The following is a 17,711-nucleotide window of genomic DNA, read 5'->3' as shown; positions in this document are numbered from 1 at the left end:
GGCTTCAGTTTGGGGGCCCCCATAACATGGCTTACCATATACTGACTTATGCTTTTAAAGGTACACCTTTAGGGTGGCTGGGTGACTCAGTCTGTTGAGCATCCGACTTCGGCTCAGGCCATGATCTCACAATTTGTGAGTTTGAGCCCTGCATTGGACACTGTGATAACAGCTCAGATCCTACAGTCAGCTCCAGATTCTGTATCTCCTTTCTCTCTCTCTCTCTCTCTCTCTCTCTCTCTCTCTCTCTCTCAAAAATAAATACACATTTTGGGGCGCCTGGGTGGCGCAGTCGGTTAAGCGTCCGACTTCAGCCAGGTCACGATCTCGCGGTCCGTGAGTTCGAGCCCCGCGTCGGGCTCTGGGCTGATGGCTCAGAGCCTGGAGCCTGTTTCCGATTCTGTGTCTCCCTCTCTCTCTGACCCTCCCCCGTTCATGCTCTGTCTCTCTCTGTCCCAAAAATAAATAAAAAGGTTGAAAAAAAAATTAAAAAAAAAATAAATACACATTTTAAAAAATAAAAAAGAAGGTACAACTTCAATAATTAAATACATTTATACTAGGGTAATTCCCCATGGTAAAAATTCCAGAATTATTCCAGACTGGCCTTTTTCTGTCAGTGAAGCATGAAACCTAGGGATGTTGCCTTCCATCAGAACTTTCAAGAGGCTATGCTCCACTCTCCTAGGAGATTTATAGAATTACATAAATTAAGACTGGAAGAAACTTCAGATTATCTGGTTTAATATTTTCTTTTTCATAGGGGGTAAAAGAAGACATTTAGACCCAGGGAGGTTAAGCTTGTCTCAGCCATGCTTAAACTGATGGCCAAATCATCCTCAATGCTTCCACAGTACCATGCTGCTCTACTCTAAGAATGGCAATGAGAGACCAAGGGTAAGAGCAACCTTTAATCTTCCCTAAGCTCATAAGATTTATGATGTTAGAAAAAGAAGGAGAAGAAGATGAAGAAGAGGAAGGAGGAGGAGGAGGAGGAGAAAGTGGAAGGGGAGGGGGAGGAGGAGGAAGAGGGGGAAGAAGAAAAGCTACAAACTAACAGAAAACATTTCTAAGCCATATATCCAACAAAGGACATGTATCTACAATGTATTGAAGAAATTCTCAAAAGTCAGCAGTAAGAGGGGCGCCTGGGTGGCTCAGTCGGTTAAGTGTTCAACTCTTGATTTCAGCTCAGGCCATGATCTCATGGTTTGTGGGTTCAAGCTCCACATCAGGCTCCACGCTGAGAGCAAGGAGCCGGCTTGGGATTCTCTCTCTCTCTGCCCCTCCCCACTCACTCTCATTGTCTCTCTCAAAAATAAATAAACTTTTTTAAAAAGTCAGCAGTAAGAAAACAAACAACCTAATTAAAACATGGGTACAAGATCTGAACAGACACATTACAAAAAAGAGATATATTTGGCAAATAGGCACGTGAAAAGATGTTCAACACTATTGGCTATCAAGGAAATGCAAATTAAAAATTCAATGGGATACTACCATACAACCTTTAGAATAACTAAAGTAAAATATAATGACAACACCAAATGCTGGCAAGTGTATAGTGAAAATGGGACTCTTATGTATTACCAATGCGAATGTAAAATGACATAGCTACTCTGGAAAATAGTTTGGCAGCTCTTTCCAAAACACAAAATTGGCTTACCATATGATTCAGGAGTTGCACTGTGAGGGACTTATCCCAAAGAAATTAAAATCTACTTTCACACAGAAATGTGTACATAAATGTTCACAGCAGCTTTATTTTTAATATCTAAAAATTGAAAACCACCCAAATGTCCCTCAATAGGTGAATGGTTAAAAAAATGTGGTATATCCTTACAATGGAATATTACTAAGCAACAAAAAGGAACAGATTGTAGACATGCTACTTGAATGAACCTCAAAGAAGTTACACTAAATGAAAAAAAAACCCTCAAAAGGTTACATACTGCAAAATTCCATTTATTTAACAGTAGTGAAATAACATAATTATAGTTAATCCTTGAACAGGGGTTTGAATGGCTCATGTCCACTTATATGTGAATTTTTTTACAGCACAGTACTGTAAATGTATTTTCTTATGATTTTCTTAATAACATTTTTTCTCTAGCTTACTTTATTGTAAGAATACAGTATATAATACATATAACACATAAAATACATGTTAACTGTTTATGTTATCAGTAAGCCTCCAATCAGCAGCAGACTATTAATAATTACGGTTTTGGGGAGTCAAAAGTCATACATGGATTTTCAATTGGGGGAAATTGGCATTCCAACCCCTGTGTTGTTCAAGGGTCAACTGTGTAGATATGAAGAATAGATTAGAGATTGCTAGGGATTTCAAGTTTTAAAGAAACTTCAAAATGATTCTCTGAGCTTACACACTAATAGAAATATGAAGGAATAATTGTACTTTAATTGAAAATAAATTATATTAGATACCCTCTTTCTCTTGTTTTTGATTCACAATGTGATAGCATGATTTATAATAAGAAATGTTTGGTCTCTATCCCACTTCTGGCATGGTTTTAGAGCTCCTAGAACCATTGGAGCTTCCTAAGTGATGAGAGTAATCAGGGTGTCTTTTATCATGTTAATGAGGTGACTTTGGAAAGCCAAGGATGGGGGGGGGGGGGGCTGGTTGCCCAGATAACCAATCATGTAATTAGAAGGTTAGTACTTTCAGACCCATCCCCAAGACCTGGGGGGTAGGGGGTGGGGGCAGGGGAGGAAGGAAGAGGGGCTGGAGATTGGGCTCAGTAGGCAATGGTCAATGATTTAATCAATTGTGCCTACATAAGGAAGCCTCCATAAAACTCAAAAAGGATGGGGTTTGAGAATTTCAGGGTTGATGAACCAGTAGAGCTATGGGGAAATGGATGTTCTGGGAGAGGGCAAGAAAGCACCTGGCCCTTCCCCCACACCTTGTCCTATGCAGCTCTTCATCTGGCTGTTGACTCATGTCTTTTAGTATCCTTTATAACAAACTGGTAATCTAGAGTAAATAGGTTTCTTGGGTTCTCTGAGCCACTCTAGCAAATTAGTTGAACCCAATGAGGAGGTTGTAGGAACCTCAGATTTTCAGTCAGCTGGATTGTAGGACACTCATCTGGTGTCCAAGAATTGCTTGATAGTGTAGGGAAATCACCCCACCTTCACTGAAATTGGAATCCGAATCTTTAGCTTTGACTGAGAATTTAGATCTCAAAATAGTAATCAAGATTTTGAAAGCTCACTCCTTATATAATGTAAAAGTTATCACTGACCTGACTAGATTTCTAGTGACAATTCAATATGTTATCAAAATGCATTTCCCTATTTAAAGGGACATTGTTTTAACAGATGCCAAGTGAATTTAGAAGGAGACTACCAAAGTACTATTACTTATTTAGAGTCCACTGTAGTAACATCCTATGTCATTCCACAATGGCTAAGCATTAATCTAATTTTTCAAGAACAAAGAATTAAAAAACTCCCTTGAGGTAAATATCAGTTTTTATTATTTTATTGATGGACACTGGAATAAACCCCAAGTATGTGTTTGTTTGCTCTGAGGAAAACAGGAAATCACCACACGGGGGAGCCGACGTTCTGGAGCTGTCAATGAGAGGGGTATAGGTGCAGTTAGGAGAGCAGGTTCTAAACCCAGATTATCCTGAGGCGAAACTCCTCCACTGGCTTGTTATGTGTCCTGGAAAACTGACTTAAGACTTAGTTATTTCAACTGTGAAATGGAAACAATATCATTTACCTTCTAGAGTTGCAGTGCTGACTGCAAGTTAAGTGCTTTGTCTACTTCTTGGAATGTGAAACATGCTCCAGCTATTATCACAATCATCACCTGGGCCAGATTATCCCATTTATCTTAAACTATCAGTCAAAAGATACTTGGTTTTGAAGCTGGGTGTCACATTAAAAATTCAACTTGAAATCCTCTGGAAGAATAAAGTCTTAACATATATTAGACTACTGGATTAAACCACCAATAGCTGTCTCATTATCAATGGTGAAACATCAACAAAAACAGAGTAATGAGAAAAATGTCAGCATGTTTAGTGCCTTTAGAATGACAATAAACTCATTTCTTCCTACAATTATTATTAAGTATCAACCTAAAAGTGTACCTGGGGAATTTAAATATACTGGGAAGCAAAAAATAATCCCCTTTACATCTCAAGTATTGTAAAAACAAACCCAAACCAAATGCACAAAAATTCCACCTATCTGGAAATACTCCACTCTATTATACTCCATACTCTGCAGCTACCATTGCAGAGTATGACTCAGGAGAATCTACCCCTCAGCACTGGAATTTGGTAGGATAAGAAAAAAGGTCTAAGCAAAGTATAAGCTCCTCAAAAATAAACATGAAAATCCTCAAAGGAAAATGCAGATTCTATCAATTTCCTAAGTATCTCATTAATCCTAACTGCCAGTGGTAAAGAATTTCCAGGTATCTGAAAATACCTAATACTTAAACACCATTTTTTGGTAGTACTTAATTTTCACAAGGGAATTGGTAATATAACCTGTTTGGGGGGGGGGGCGGCTAAAATGAGGTCAAATTCATCATTATAAATGGTATTAAAATAGTATCTCTATGGCTGGACTTCTACCCACTCTGAGAAAGTTCCACAACCTCTGTCATCGCTTCATGAACTAGTGCTTTGGCTAACACGTGGAGTCTGCCATTTTCCTCCTGTCACATTCTGGCTGTCACACTGTTCAGTGCTATTGCCAATGGAAAAATCTACAATTCTGCCACCAATGTCTTGGACGCCTATGGCCACACCAAAGTCTGGGACTCTGAGTGGAGGGTGCTGATGCCTCTGCCAAAAGTGTGAGCGCCCAGCATCCTGAGATTTAATGTTCCTCACATTGCACAGAGACTTCATGGAAGACAATACTTTCCATTTTTACTCACAAGCAAAACTGATAAGGTTGAGTTACAAGTCCATCAGAAGTGATTGACATGGGGGCACCTGGGTGGCTCTGTAGGTTAAGCGTCTGACTCTTAATTTCAGCTCAGGTAATGATCTCACAGTTCATAAGATCAAACCCCATGATGGGCTCTGTGCTACAGCATGGAGTCTGCTTGGGATTCTGTCTCTCCCTCTCTCTCTCTCTCTCTGCCCCTCCCCCGGCTCAGGAGCATGAGGTTCACATTCTTTCCAAAACAAATAAATAAACATTAAAAAAAAAAGTGATTGACTTGATCAGTTTGGGATCCCTGTCACTTATCAAATCAGATAAAGCGAATGACATATGCACACACAGAGACATGTCACGATCATGCCAATGCAGTTCATCCATGAACACCACTTCCCATGTATCAGACGCTGTTCTAAGTACCAGGAAAATACAGCTCCTGACCTAGAGGACTTTACAGTCTGCTGGTGGCCAAAGCTGTTCAGGCAAAAGGACAAAAGCACTCAAGGTTTCTATAAATCTGATCTCAAATGAAGAATAGAGCACCAAATACGACATACCTTGAATTCTTCTCTGATACAATCTCATCAATTCAGCAGAGTCATAAATATGTGAGATTATTGTGAAGAAAAATACCACGCTGTTTGAAATTTCAGTAAAACTGAAAAATTCAATTCAACCCGTGGTATTATAGCCTTTATTTGGATTATTAAGATTCTATGCTTTAGCTCCAAGAGATGTGCTGTGCAAATATATTCACTGATTGCATGTTGGTGGGTCTGCCAACATGGAGGGTCCATAAAAGAATCATTCATAACATCTGTATCCTTGTAGGAAGAAAGTAATATATATTCCACTATACCACCATTCTTAAATTTTCTTGTATTCTATAATAGATTAGTAACTAATTCCCCTACTGTGCCCAGCATTTTAACTTTTGTACATAATGTTGTAATAATTATCATAACTAAATATTTGTATAGTTCTTCACTTCAAACAGATTTCTAGAGTAAAATTATCTGGCTAGTATGTAACTATTTAATACCTCTGTATTATGCTCCAGAAAAGTGGTACTAATTTACAGTGCTACGTGTACTGTATGAAACTGTATGTTGTATAGAAAATTTCTTAAATAAAAAATTAACTAATTGTCGGAAGTGTTGCTTTCCTGGGAAAATATCTTACGTGCAGATGAAGGTAAGAGATACAAACTATGATATCCTGAATGAAATAGTTTCTAGATTTACAACTGTTTTGAATCAGACAGCACTGTCAACCATATTTATGCTCTTCTTTTGAACATTTTACACACACACACACACACACAGGCATCAGGATGCCTTCCTCAACTCTCCTTCTACTTACCTGTATGCTTCCCCTCCTGAAAGTATCCTGACTTGGTAAGTCTAGCTGTTACTAGTATAATTTTTATTAATTATATGAGCTGCATATTAGGTTTGATCCTAATTATTTGCAACTCACAATGTAGCCATTTATTCCTATGTTTATATAGTACTTACATTCATATAACATAATTATTCTCCATGGAAAGTGGGCCATAATGTCTTTCACAAAGGGCACCATGTATTTTTGAATCTTTGTCAGTCTACACAGGACAGACATAAAATTGAAACTTAAAGTTTGGGGCATCTCCATGGTTCAGCTGGTTAAGCACCTAACTCTTCAGTCCAGGTGGTGATTTCACGGTTTGTGAGTTTAACCCCCACATCAGGCTCTGCACTGACAGCGTGGAGCCTACTTGGGGTTCTGTCTCCCTCTCTCTCTGCCCGTCCCACGCTTGTTCTCTATCTCCCTCTCAAAATACATAAACTTTAAAAAAAAATTAAAACTTGGATGATAACACCCTTCCTTTTGGGAAAGTAAGCATGGCCTCTAGGCTGAGAGTGAGTTTGAAATCACACGTGGTCTGTCTAAAGAAAACAAACTACAATCATAACCTAGGGTTTCCCAGACACAAGGGATAACTTGGGCACCACTACGATTCTATCTCTAACGACCACCAGTTACTGAGTGTGTATTACGCACAGCACTTTCCACATATTTCCTCATTTTCAGTCCCTATAACAGCCCCAGGAGGTAAATCATATCCCATTTCACAGATGAGGGAACTGTAGCTCACATAGTTTGAGCACATGAGAGCCCAGATATGAATTCTTACCCCAGAGTCCTCGCATTTAACCACCAAAATCACTATGGCACAAAGAAGAGTAAAAACTAGAAACTTCTTAATTTTCAACACTCAAACTTTTAGAAATGGCATAAAATACCTTTAGTTATATGCTCAGAATATTTTTTGGCATTCTGTTTAACATAGTCTATGTTAAATAGTTCCACATAATGCCATGTATCTCTCAATAAAGAATAAAGGTATTCCACAACACTCATCACCTACTGAAAACACAAAGCATTGAGGACGAGCTTTCAAAAGAAATCCAGGGGCTTCTGGTTCAAGATGGCTGATGGAATACGACAGTTTCTCTCAAATCCTTTTCTTGACTCTATTAAAATAAAAGGAATTTAAAAGAATAAACCCACAACAATAAAAGATTTGGAAAGGGAGAGCAGTCAGCACAAAAAAAGTACCTCGTAAATTTCTGGAAGATGAAAAGGAGATGAAGGTATATGGCTATGCTATGAAACAGAGCTACAGTCAGGAAGGAACCCTAATAAATATCTTTCCAAACCCTGCAGGATGCACCAGACTCAAGGCAGGCAAATTCCACTAGGGTCATGACTTTAATAGGGTTGCAAAGAAGAGAATTCATTGCAAATCTCCATGACCAACTCCCTCTTCTCCTTCCATACACCATGCAGAGGAGTCCCGGCCACCAGGAGGTCAGCAAGCTGCAAGCAGAGGACCCCCAGGATCGATGGATGGATGGATGGATGGATGGATGGATGGATGGATGGATGAATCGATAAGCAAAAGCAGATAAAACAATAAAACATGCAGGAATTTCCAGATTGAAAGCTGAGCTCAACTGGAACAAAAACAAAATTGGAACAAAACTACTTTATTTCCCATGTTTCCTTCACATATTCTAAAAGAACTCCCCACTCTCTGTGATAAGCTTATTAATTCATGCTGACATTTCCTCCTTCGGTCTCCCACTACGACATGATATCCCAGAGAAATTATTACAGGTTTAGGAAAGCAACCTTAGGGGCTCTCTCATCTGCTCCTGAGATGAATGTCATCAAGTTAGTATTTAAAAGCATGAGGTGGTCTCTGAATTGCTGCCTTCTGACATCCACAAGGGCAGGAGGCCTATTTTGAAGAACAAACTGGGGGTGACGTCTTCCCCAGAAGCTACATACACAAGGCAACACCCATTAGCTGAGAAGAAAATTGAGGAAAGTACCCTTGAGAAATGTTTAGATTGTAAATAAAGGAGAAAACTGGCAATTAAACCACAGACACCCTCTCACCATTTAAAAAATCACCTCCTTATTTTTATGAAGATCATGTAGCAAAATAAAGCCCATAACTCTGTAATGTAATTACATCACTAATACAACAGTCTATTTGTCATTCCCTGAGGGGAGCCGTAGTTGGGGCAGAACAACTAGGTATGTAAGTTATTGTAATTCCCACAATGAGAACCTAGAAAATATTTCGCCGCACGTACAGTGTGTTATAAATGTCAGTGTGAAAGCACAGTTCGCTTAAAGCCTGCAATCCATCTCCCTTCTGTTATTCACCAACACACAGAGCTGCATCAAAAGATCCATTCAAACAGTGCATCTCAGACTTACATTATCAGCAGACACTGCTTTAATTAGCAGTGGTTTTCAAAGGACTGGATGGCTTCAAGAACTTCATTTGAACCATAAGTAGAAATCTGGCTCCTTATCAGTTTCACTTTGCTCTCCCCTCCCGTCCCTGGGTGTTAACTGACACAGCCCTCATTTTTCTTAAAGGAAAAAGAAAAATGGAAACGGTAGTGAGGATTTTGCCATTCGGTGCAGTCTACTTTTTCCCTCAACCTTCAGCAGTGCAAAGGGACTAAAATTAGAATTGCACAGGGACCAAGATATCTGTGTCAGGCACACTGCCGAGAGTGGTAAGAACGACAAAAGGGAATGAGTAAGAGCTAAAGAAACCCATCTTAGAAATAACATTTAAAACACAGGCTTTATGTATTCTAAAATTTTGTTCCCGATGAAAACACAGCATCGACTTTATTTTACGTAGTATTATGAGAACATACAATGCTTTATTCTGACAATATTTTGGTATTAATATTAAGCCACTTGTATGCTACTTTCTTAATCTATTCCATAAGGTTCACACATGATCCCATTCTCAAATCTTTGTGGCTTCTTCGCGTAAACATAAAACATCTGTGCGATTCAACTCATGAGTACTGAACTGTGAACTTTTTATACCACAGTCTAAATAAACGACTAACAAGGACTTCGACTTTACATTTGGTCAGTGAGGACATAAAAATATAATATTTTTCAAGGTTTCTAATGTTTGTGTAAATAGGCATTGTTTGGTATGGAAAGGATTTAATAACCACACAGCCGGTGGGTACTTCCTACAGACTTATAAAAGGCTAGAGAATATATGCTAATCCAACCCAATCTCTCAGGCTGTAGAGAAGGAAACCAAAGGTTATGTGATTGAAGTAAAGTCACACAAACACAACTTGAACACCAATAATGGTCTCCTCGACTCAGATGCAACACACTTTTTACCACACTAGATGGCACTTAGAAAAAGAGAGAAGACCCCTTCTTTGGAGTCAGAAGTACACACACACACACACACACACACACACACTCACAATGACACAGGTTCTGTGTTTCGATTTTCATAGATGTTAAGATGGTACTCAGAACACATGCATGTGCTCACCTACCCTAACTCATCATTTTTCCAGTCTTCTTTCTGCAATTATACCCATTAAGACTTCAATTCCTATTGCTTAGTAATTTCCTATCGATCCCAATGGTCCATGGCATCTTGTCTCCTCCCTCCTTTTTGCTTTTTTTTATTCCAAGCTACAGAGTCTTCAAGTATTATTAAAATTTTGTTACTAGCTCTATGAAAAGGAGGCCAGAGAGAAGTTAGGGTGGAATTACTTCTTATGCAAAATGAGACTGAAGAGCAATTATTTAGGCTTTTACTTTGATCTGCCAAATGATTAGATTTAATGGTTATTCTTTGCAATTATACTTCACCTGGGGTAAAATCAAAATCTTCTTATCCTTCATAATGCTGGAGGGATGTCTCAGTTCTTTGGAGAACATTATCTTAACCTGTGAACTCTCAAATACTTGGTGCTGACTGATCAATCCTACAACCGCTTTACTGACTTCTCAGGGAGTCCTTATCTCCATGAGAAAGGGGAATAAATTAATCTTACTAAAAATTCAGAAGTGACACTGAGTTCAGAAATGCAGAGAATCTTAGCCTTGGATTTCCTGCATTTGCCTTCCAGTTGAAGGATACTCACTGAGACACTATAAAATGTTGCTTATTAATGCCCATCTGTTTTCTCTTTTTTTTAGATAATTATTTCCAGAGTATTTTGGATGTCAACTTATTACAGAACTCTAGCCCTCTCTGGAGAAAAAGGATTAATCAATGCAAAATGTACTTTTCATGAATGGGCCATCCTGGGAGAGGTGCCACACAGAGACACAGAATGTACTGTAGGCACCACAAACATGTTAAGGAGACCAGCAGCATTCTTAAAGATGCCCAGATGCCTACCATTCTCCATGATGGTGTCACACATACAAACAAACATGAGCCAGCATCACAGAGGAGTTAAGGTTTGGGGACAAATTAACTTCTATCCTCTACCATCAAAATGATCCCTCCAACAAAATGGGCACCCAAAGCAACTTTATCAGTAAAATCCAGAACATAGCAAGAGTCATTGGTCTACTCTTACAAATGGCAGAAAAATGGGAAGAGTTTTCTAAAATAAATAATCAGATGTCAAAGAGAAGGAGATGTAGCTGTTCATTTGTTTGTTTACATCTTTCCTTCCTTTTTGTCACTATAAAAATTAGCATAAAAGGATCCAGGGCAATCCATTATGATAAAGATACATAGATCCAGGACCTGACCACAAGAGGATTATGAATCTAAATTTACCACTTATTTTATTATATGATGCTGTCTTGTCAGGAATTAGGTATGGATCAAAATCAACACTCAAGTTGTACTAAAAATCAGCTCTGAATGACACATCAGAAACATCCATAGTCTAAAGGTTTTTTTCAAGTATGTCAGCACCTACTGAGTATCTGTTACCCATGACTCTAGTTAGACAAAATGAGAAAAATAAGTAGATAAGTGGTGTTGATTCAAAATCTTGAGAGCTTCCCAGGTGAAATTTGAAATTGGTCCCCACACACGGAGAGCTAGGAGAGACCAAATAGGCAGACTGCTCCAGACTGCTAGGTGGCAGGTTTAATAGGCAAGGAACTTACTTGTTACACTTGTCTTAGGTGTCACAAAATGAGTAGATCTCCACACCCAACTGGCATAATCATAAAAGTTTGCATAGGGGCCTTAACCGGGTTCAGACACGATCATCCAGGTGGTCTCAACAACACCTTACTCTCTCAAGGCTACCTCCTTAAAAACAGCTCCCATGTGGAATGATAGGCAGAATGTATATTCCAAGGAAAGTGGTGGTAGGAGGGGGAGGAGCCTCCAATTGCTGGGGTCCAGATTGTGGGTCAACCAGGGTCACGTCCTTTGAGTGACCGCTAATAGTCAATATTATGACAGAATAAAATATGTTACTATATAAAATGATTTACAATAGCTCCACTGTTAAGACATTCTGATGAATAATTACAGATTTGCTGTCTCAAGTCTATGTGAGAAAAGAGAATTGGGATGTTTATGTTTTCTCTACTTAAAATATTTCCAAGCTACTAAAATTTACCATTATTATTTCATAACCTACTAAAAAAGTGATAAAATATAATAATCTCTTCAGTGGCCAAGACTCTATCATGTCCACTACAGTCCATAGGACCCTGTCTTGTTCAACACAGGCATTCAGAAATGTCCACTGATTTGAAAGGCTCATTCTCCTTTTGCTGAGGACATTTCTACCTAATAGACACAAGCTTGCACCTATGAAGATGTCCCCCAACAAAAGCCACATTTGTCATCAGATACTAACATTGGGAACTATCACCAAAGTGCCAGTCCCATGTTTTTGGTTTGCTAACAAACTTCTTCATAGAAAATAATTAATTTTATTTGTGTTAATGAAGCTATAAATAACTAATTGCACCTTACTTTAAAAGTGCACTCCCTGAATTGTCACAGAATTTTCAGAACGCATAGTTTTCTGTGTTTTTTCCTTCAGTTTTCTTTTCTTTCATTGTATCAAAAAGAAATGGTGTGATCTCTTTTTTTATGAAACTGAAAATAATGTTTGTTGTGAGATCACAGGTAAATTTACACATCACTGGATAAACTTTTCCCCCAAAAATTCAAAATAAGTTGAAAAATTTTAAATATAAAAAGTAAAATTTCAATTATTAAAAATTTAAGTTTAATCTCCTTATAATTAGATACATGCTGTTAAAAAAAATCTGTCAGATGACATAAGTTCTCAGTATCCATATTTTTTTTCCTCAAAAAAGCAATATTTATGACATTCAGAAGTTGACTACTATGTTACTTTGCTTCTACGAATCTTCAACATGTAATGAATTGGATGACTTACCCTTCTTATTATCATTATATTTGTCATACTTAGTGAGCATTTATTACTTGGAAACATACAATTGTCTCTTGAGACATATTATACTTATGGGATAGAAATTATTAGATTTATGCGGGGGCGCCTGGGTGGCGCAGTCGGTTAAGCGTCCGACTTCAGCCAGGTCACGATCTCGCGGTCCGTGAGTTCGAGCCCCGCATCGGGCTCTGGGCTGATGGCTCAGAGCCTGGAGCCTGTTTCCGATTCTGTGTCTCCCTCTCTCTCTGCCCCTCGCCCCTTCATGCTCTGTCTCTCTCTGTCCCAAAAATAAATAAAAACGTTGAAAAAAAATTTTTTTAAAAAGATTTATGTGTAAAGTCTACTTGTGCTTTCATCTGTTAGAGAAAGAGCCATCATTATTTCAGAATACCCTGAAGTGCATGACTATTTTTACTACTCTGTTAATACATGAATTGTTCCTTTTCATTAAGAAATTTTAGTTGAAGTTAAATGCTTCGTTGATTTGTTTAATAATCTAAAAGAAAAAGATTTGAGGAAATAGTCAGGATGTCCTTCCTTAATTTTACTTACTTATTAAAATGTGCTAAACAGAAATTATTTACTTTCAACCCTATTCCAGAAATAACCTCATGTTATAGATATAAATGATACCCAGCTTAAATTTATTATTTTGTGTATCATTATTCTGAAAATGAAACTCATAAATAAAATCAGACAATTAATATACTGACACACCGCTTCCTAAACTAGAGAACACTAGTTAGAATATTCATTGTCATGGTAAACACATTAAAATTCATTACACTGGTAGGGAGTTTAAGAAATACTAGATTAACCTCCAGAGTGTCTCGTGGCCTTCAGTGTGTTAAAATACATTAGGAGTCTCCAAAAGGAAATAGACTGTGCAGTTCATTCTGTACACAGTGTTGCATGAATATTCTTAAGCATAGATTAGAACCTCTTTTCATGGAGCAGTATGGAAAATCAGAATTTTAAGGAATGCACTTTGGGGAACTCACGATACAATAGTTACTCAAGCTTCATCAGAAAAAACAAAAGATCCATTCAGTTCCAACATCAGTTATTGTGGAACCAAGCAAACAAAAGTGTATTGTTACAAAATAGTTCCCTCCCTCCCTGCACCCCCACAAAAACTACCTTCAGAATAATTTGGATTTTGCAGAATCAGGGATGACTAAAATATCTACCACAGCTTACTATGTTGTTGGTTCATCAAGGGATGGAAATGTCCTTTTAAGCCCATGGTAATTGATTTTTCTTTTCATGTGTCAAAAAATGGAACAGTATCAGGGACACCTGGGTGGCTCAGTTAAGTGTCCAACTTCAGCTCTGGTCATGATCTCGCGGTTGGTGGGTTCAAACCACACGTGGGGCTCTGTGCTGACAGCTTGGAACCTGGAGCCTGCTTCCATTTCTGTGTCTCCCTCTCTTTCTGCCCCTCCCCGACTCGTACTCTGTCTCTTTCTTTCTCAAAAATAAATAAATATTAAAAAATTATTTTAAAAATTGAGATAATATCAACCAATTTGTGAAAAATAGATTGGTTTGGTAAATTTAGGACATTTTGAAGGATTTGAGTATCATATTTCTTATCTGATTATTTATTGATACACCTTTAATTGCCAAGCTCCCAGGAATCTTTATTTTAATCACCAAAGAGCAACAAATTCAGGGCAAAAAAAAAAAAAAGTCAATAGCTAAAGGTAGCAATTCTCTCCCCCCTATAAGGCGAGATCCATATTGGATATGTAGTAAAGAATCCTATTTTATTTTTGTGTAGATCCTTCAGTAGAATAAACTGATGAATTTTAAAAATCTGTAAGACCAGGGGCGCCTGGGTGGCTCAGTTGGTTGGGTATCCAACTTGAGCTCAGGTCATGATCTTACAGTTTGTGAGTTCGAGATCCACGTCAGGCTCCGTGCTGACAGCTCAGAGCCTGGAGCCTGCCTTGGATTCTGTGTCTCCTCCTCTCTCTGCCCCTCCCATGTTCACGCTCTGTCTCTGTCTCTCAATAATAAATAAGCATTAAAAAATTTTGTTTAAAAAAATCTGTAAGACTTTTGATTTTCTTATTTGCTATAGATCTCACCTTGGAAATTTTTTTCAAATTCAGCCAATCATGTAAATGTCTTAATTGTGTCATATATTTCATAACATTGTTCATAATACAGATCTTTATGAGAAGTACACCTTTCATTTTAAAGAAGACGCATATTATAATTCAGCAATATTATACTGGGCCCATGTTTAAATATTTTAATAGAAAAATAGAAAAATATTTTTTCTATATTTTCTATATTTTCTATATCAGATGCCCAACTGACTGAGCCACCCAGGCACCCCTCAAAAATACATTTTTAACTATATCTGGCAACCTAGCCAGTCATACTGTATTATACCAGGATTAACCACATTTCTATAGTAAACTTTCAAAGATATGTTACGTATTTTCCTGCTCTCTTAGAGACACTGAATATAAGGTAACCTTTTCTTTTTTTTTTTTTTTTTCAACGTTTATTTATTTTTGGGACAGAGAGAGACAGAGCATGAACGGGGGAGGGGCAGAGAGAGAGGGAGACACAGAATCGGAAACAGGCTCCAGGCTCTGAGCCATCCGCCCAGAGCCCGACGCAGGGCTCGAACTCACGGACCCTGAGATCGTGACCTGGCTGAAGTCGGACGCTTAACCGACTGCGCCACCCAGGCGCCTAAGGTAACCTTTTCTTGCTAACAGTGGCAGAATTCCTTTATCTGAAAGACATCTGAGTTGCAGATGTAGCTCTGTGTGCTTATAGAGACTATTGTCCATACGACGAAACTTTCATGTGTTCCCCCTTCTGCAAGAACCATCTCTTCTCAGTACAGATTAGATATTCCCATGCCTTCTGATTTGTCCCGTGTTTCCCTCCACTCTTCTTGGACTTAATCAGAGGCTGGTCCTAGATCTCTCCTCCAGGGAAATGTTCATAAACTTTGTGATAGCTGCTTCCTCTAAGGAGAGGTTTTTGCTCACTCTTATATTTATGCCTGCGTTCAAGATAGAGTCCTGAATCCAGAATGTCTGACGCTCCAGAAAGTAAAATGTGAAATAAGAGACCATTCTCACTTTTGTTCACTTGCCCCACATCCACCGTATTTGCAAAACTTCCCATAAAATATTGCCAAAAACCTCTGGGTCAAATTTCACAATAATTCATAGCAACTCTTACTCATGTATTTATTTACTCTCTTTCTGGTTGCATAATGGGTTTACAGCCACTAAGCCTTGATGGTTAGCATATCTGAGTTTTCCTTTTACTTTGAATCACATTTCAGATTTCTCTTTCCATAGTAATAAACTTTGGGTATGTACTTTCTAAGCAAGTCAAGCCTACACCAGTTTGAAAATAACAGTTCAGAGCAGGGAATCCACATACATTATAGTTTTTCATCTTCATGACACCCTTCAAATCAGTATGATGTCTTGCCATCTTACTAGTGAGTTAACAGAGACTCAGAAGCCGCAACAAAATCCCACAGTCCTACATTTTGAAGTTGTGGTGTAAGAACTGTCACCCAGACCTTTTTCTCTCAAAACCCCAGTTAGTTCATAATAAAACATAGTTTTCCAAAATAGTCAAAAAGCCAAATAGTGGCCATTACTTGTTTAGACAACCACTAGAACAGAGATCCACTGCTAATATTTAACATGATGATCTGAATTCTTTAAGTTATATTGTAGTCAATATATTTCGTCAAAGCTTTGAAATTCTAATGTACTTCAAGAATTTTCAACCCTCCGGTTTATTTCTTCCTCTTTCAAGATTTAGCATCATTAAGAGTACATAAATCTCTATTTCAAACATCCAGAACAATGCATTCTCATGACTTTCAGGGGTCCCGGTCTTAAAGTTGACATAGTTTTACGTTTTGCTACTTGTACTGTTGTTAAAATTAGCCATGCCCTGTTGTAACGTTAACTCCGTAGCCACAGTAAATTTACAAGCATAATTAGCCTCCTACACCCATCAGGTGAGCCATGAACAGCACATTCTACTATTCAAGTTTATGGTGTATTTTGTGTTTGAGCAAAAACAGGTGAACACTACTGTTCATTGACATGTAATTTCTTAACATCAAGGTAAACTTGTTTTATAACTTTCATAACAAAAAAATTAAAACTTTTAGAGACTTTACCCTTACACTAGAAGTTTGTTAACTTATTTGATAAAACATTAAAATAGACTAGGATATTTATATATTTTTCTTTACACATATTCCTAATATCTCTGAGAGAAACTGGACTTTGCTCAGCTTCATCTCAATTAATGAAATAATCTTCCAGTATCGAACAATCACAACAAGGGCTCAAAATAAATAGATTCTGGTTTTAAAAAGGAAGGTAAACCACATCATTCAACTAAAATCCATTTTGCCCACATTGTAGTACTGAAATTTTATTAATAATTTTATCACACTGTGTTCAGCAAAACCCATGAACTCATTAATTTTAAGACGGTTGACCAGAAAAAACAAAAAACAAAAAAAAAAAAACACATGGAAATACAAGCTAGTTAGTACAACTTTTTCAATCTGTGATAGTTGTTTTTTTACTGTCAATTACATTATAAATCTGTGATAAATCTCACACATCTTACCGTCAGTTTCTCCTCTAAATTCTCATTTAATAAGCTTCCTTTTTCATGCTTTTCAAATTCCATGTTGCAAGAGAATGAGAGAGACAGAGAGACAGTGGGAGAGAGAGAGAGAGAGAAACAGAAAAAGAGATTCAGATTCTGTCTAGAAAATGATTTGACGTGCTTACATGTTAGATATTGCAGGACATTCCAAGTTGTGAGAGCTCAGGACACTATCAGAAAGCCCTGGCGATAATTTCTGGTTAGCTAGTGTTTCCATTTATAGATGTTCAAACCCCATAAACAGAGCACTGAGGAGAAGTCAGGCAGCTGGCCTTAGATAATGATAAATGTCACTAGATATAAAAGCAAACTCTTCAACAGGAGAATATTCCAACAGGTTAGTTT

The 17,711-nt window shown here is 37.8% G+C and overlaps 1 protein-coding gene across 1 annotated transcript in view; it reads right to left on the bottom strand.

The window, feature by feature from the left end:
- MLIP (muscular LMNA interacting protein) overlaps positions 1 to 17,484 on the bottom strand; it is a 252,167-nt gene extending 234,683 nt beyond the window's left edge. Inside the window, exon 1 of the mRNA XM_040473782.1 lies at positions 17,325 to 17,484. Coding sequence (XP_040329716.1) covers positions 17,325 to 17,387 — 63 coding nt within the window. The 5' untranslated portion in view covers positions 17,388 to 17,484. The remainder of the gene's footprint in view (positions 1 to 17,324) is intronic.
- Between the last annotated feature and the right edge of the window lie 227 nt (positions 17,485 to 17,711).

The sequence above is a fragment of the Herpailurus yagouaroundi genome, unplaced genomic scaffold (genome assembly GCF_014898765.1).
Source record: "Herpailurus yagouaroundi ecotype Mexico unplaced genomic scaffold, PumYag 139, whole genome shotgun sequence".
Lineage (NCBI taxonomy): Eukaryota > Metazoa > Chordata > Mammalia > Carnivora > Felidae > Herpailurus > Herpailurus yagouaroundi.
This window is presented reverse-complemented; position numbering and strand designations above follow the sequence as displayed.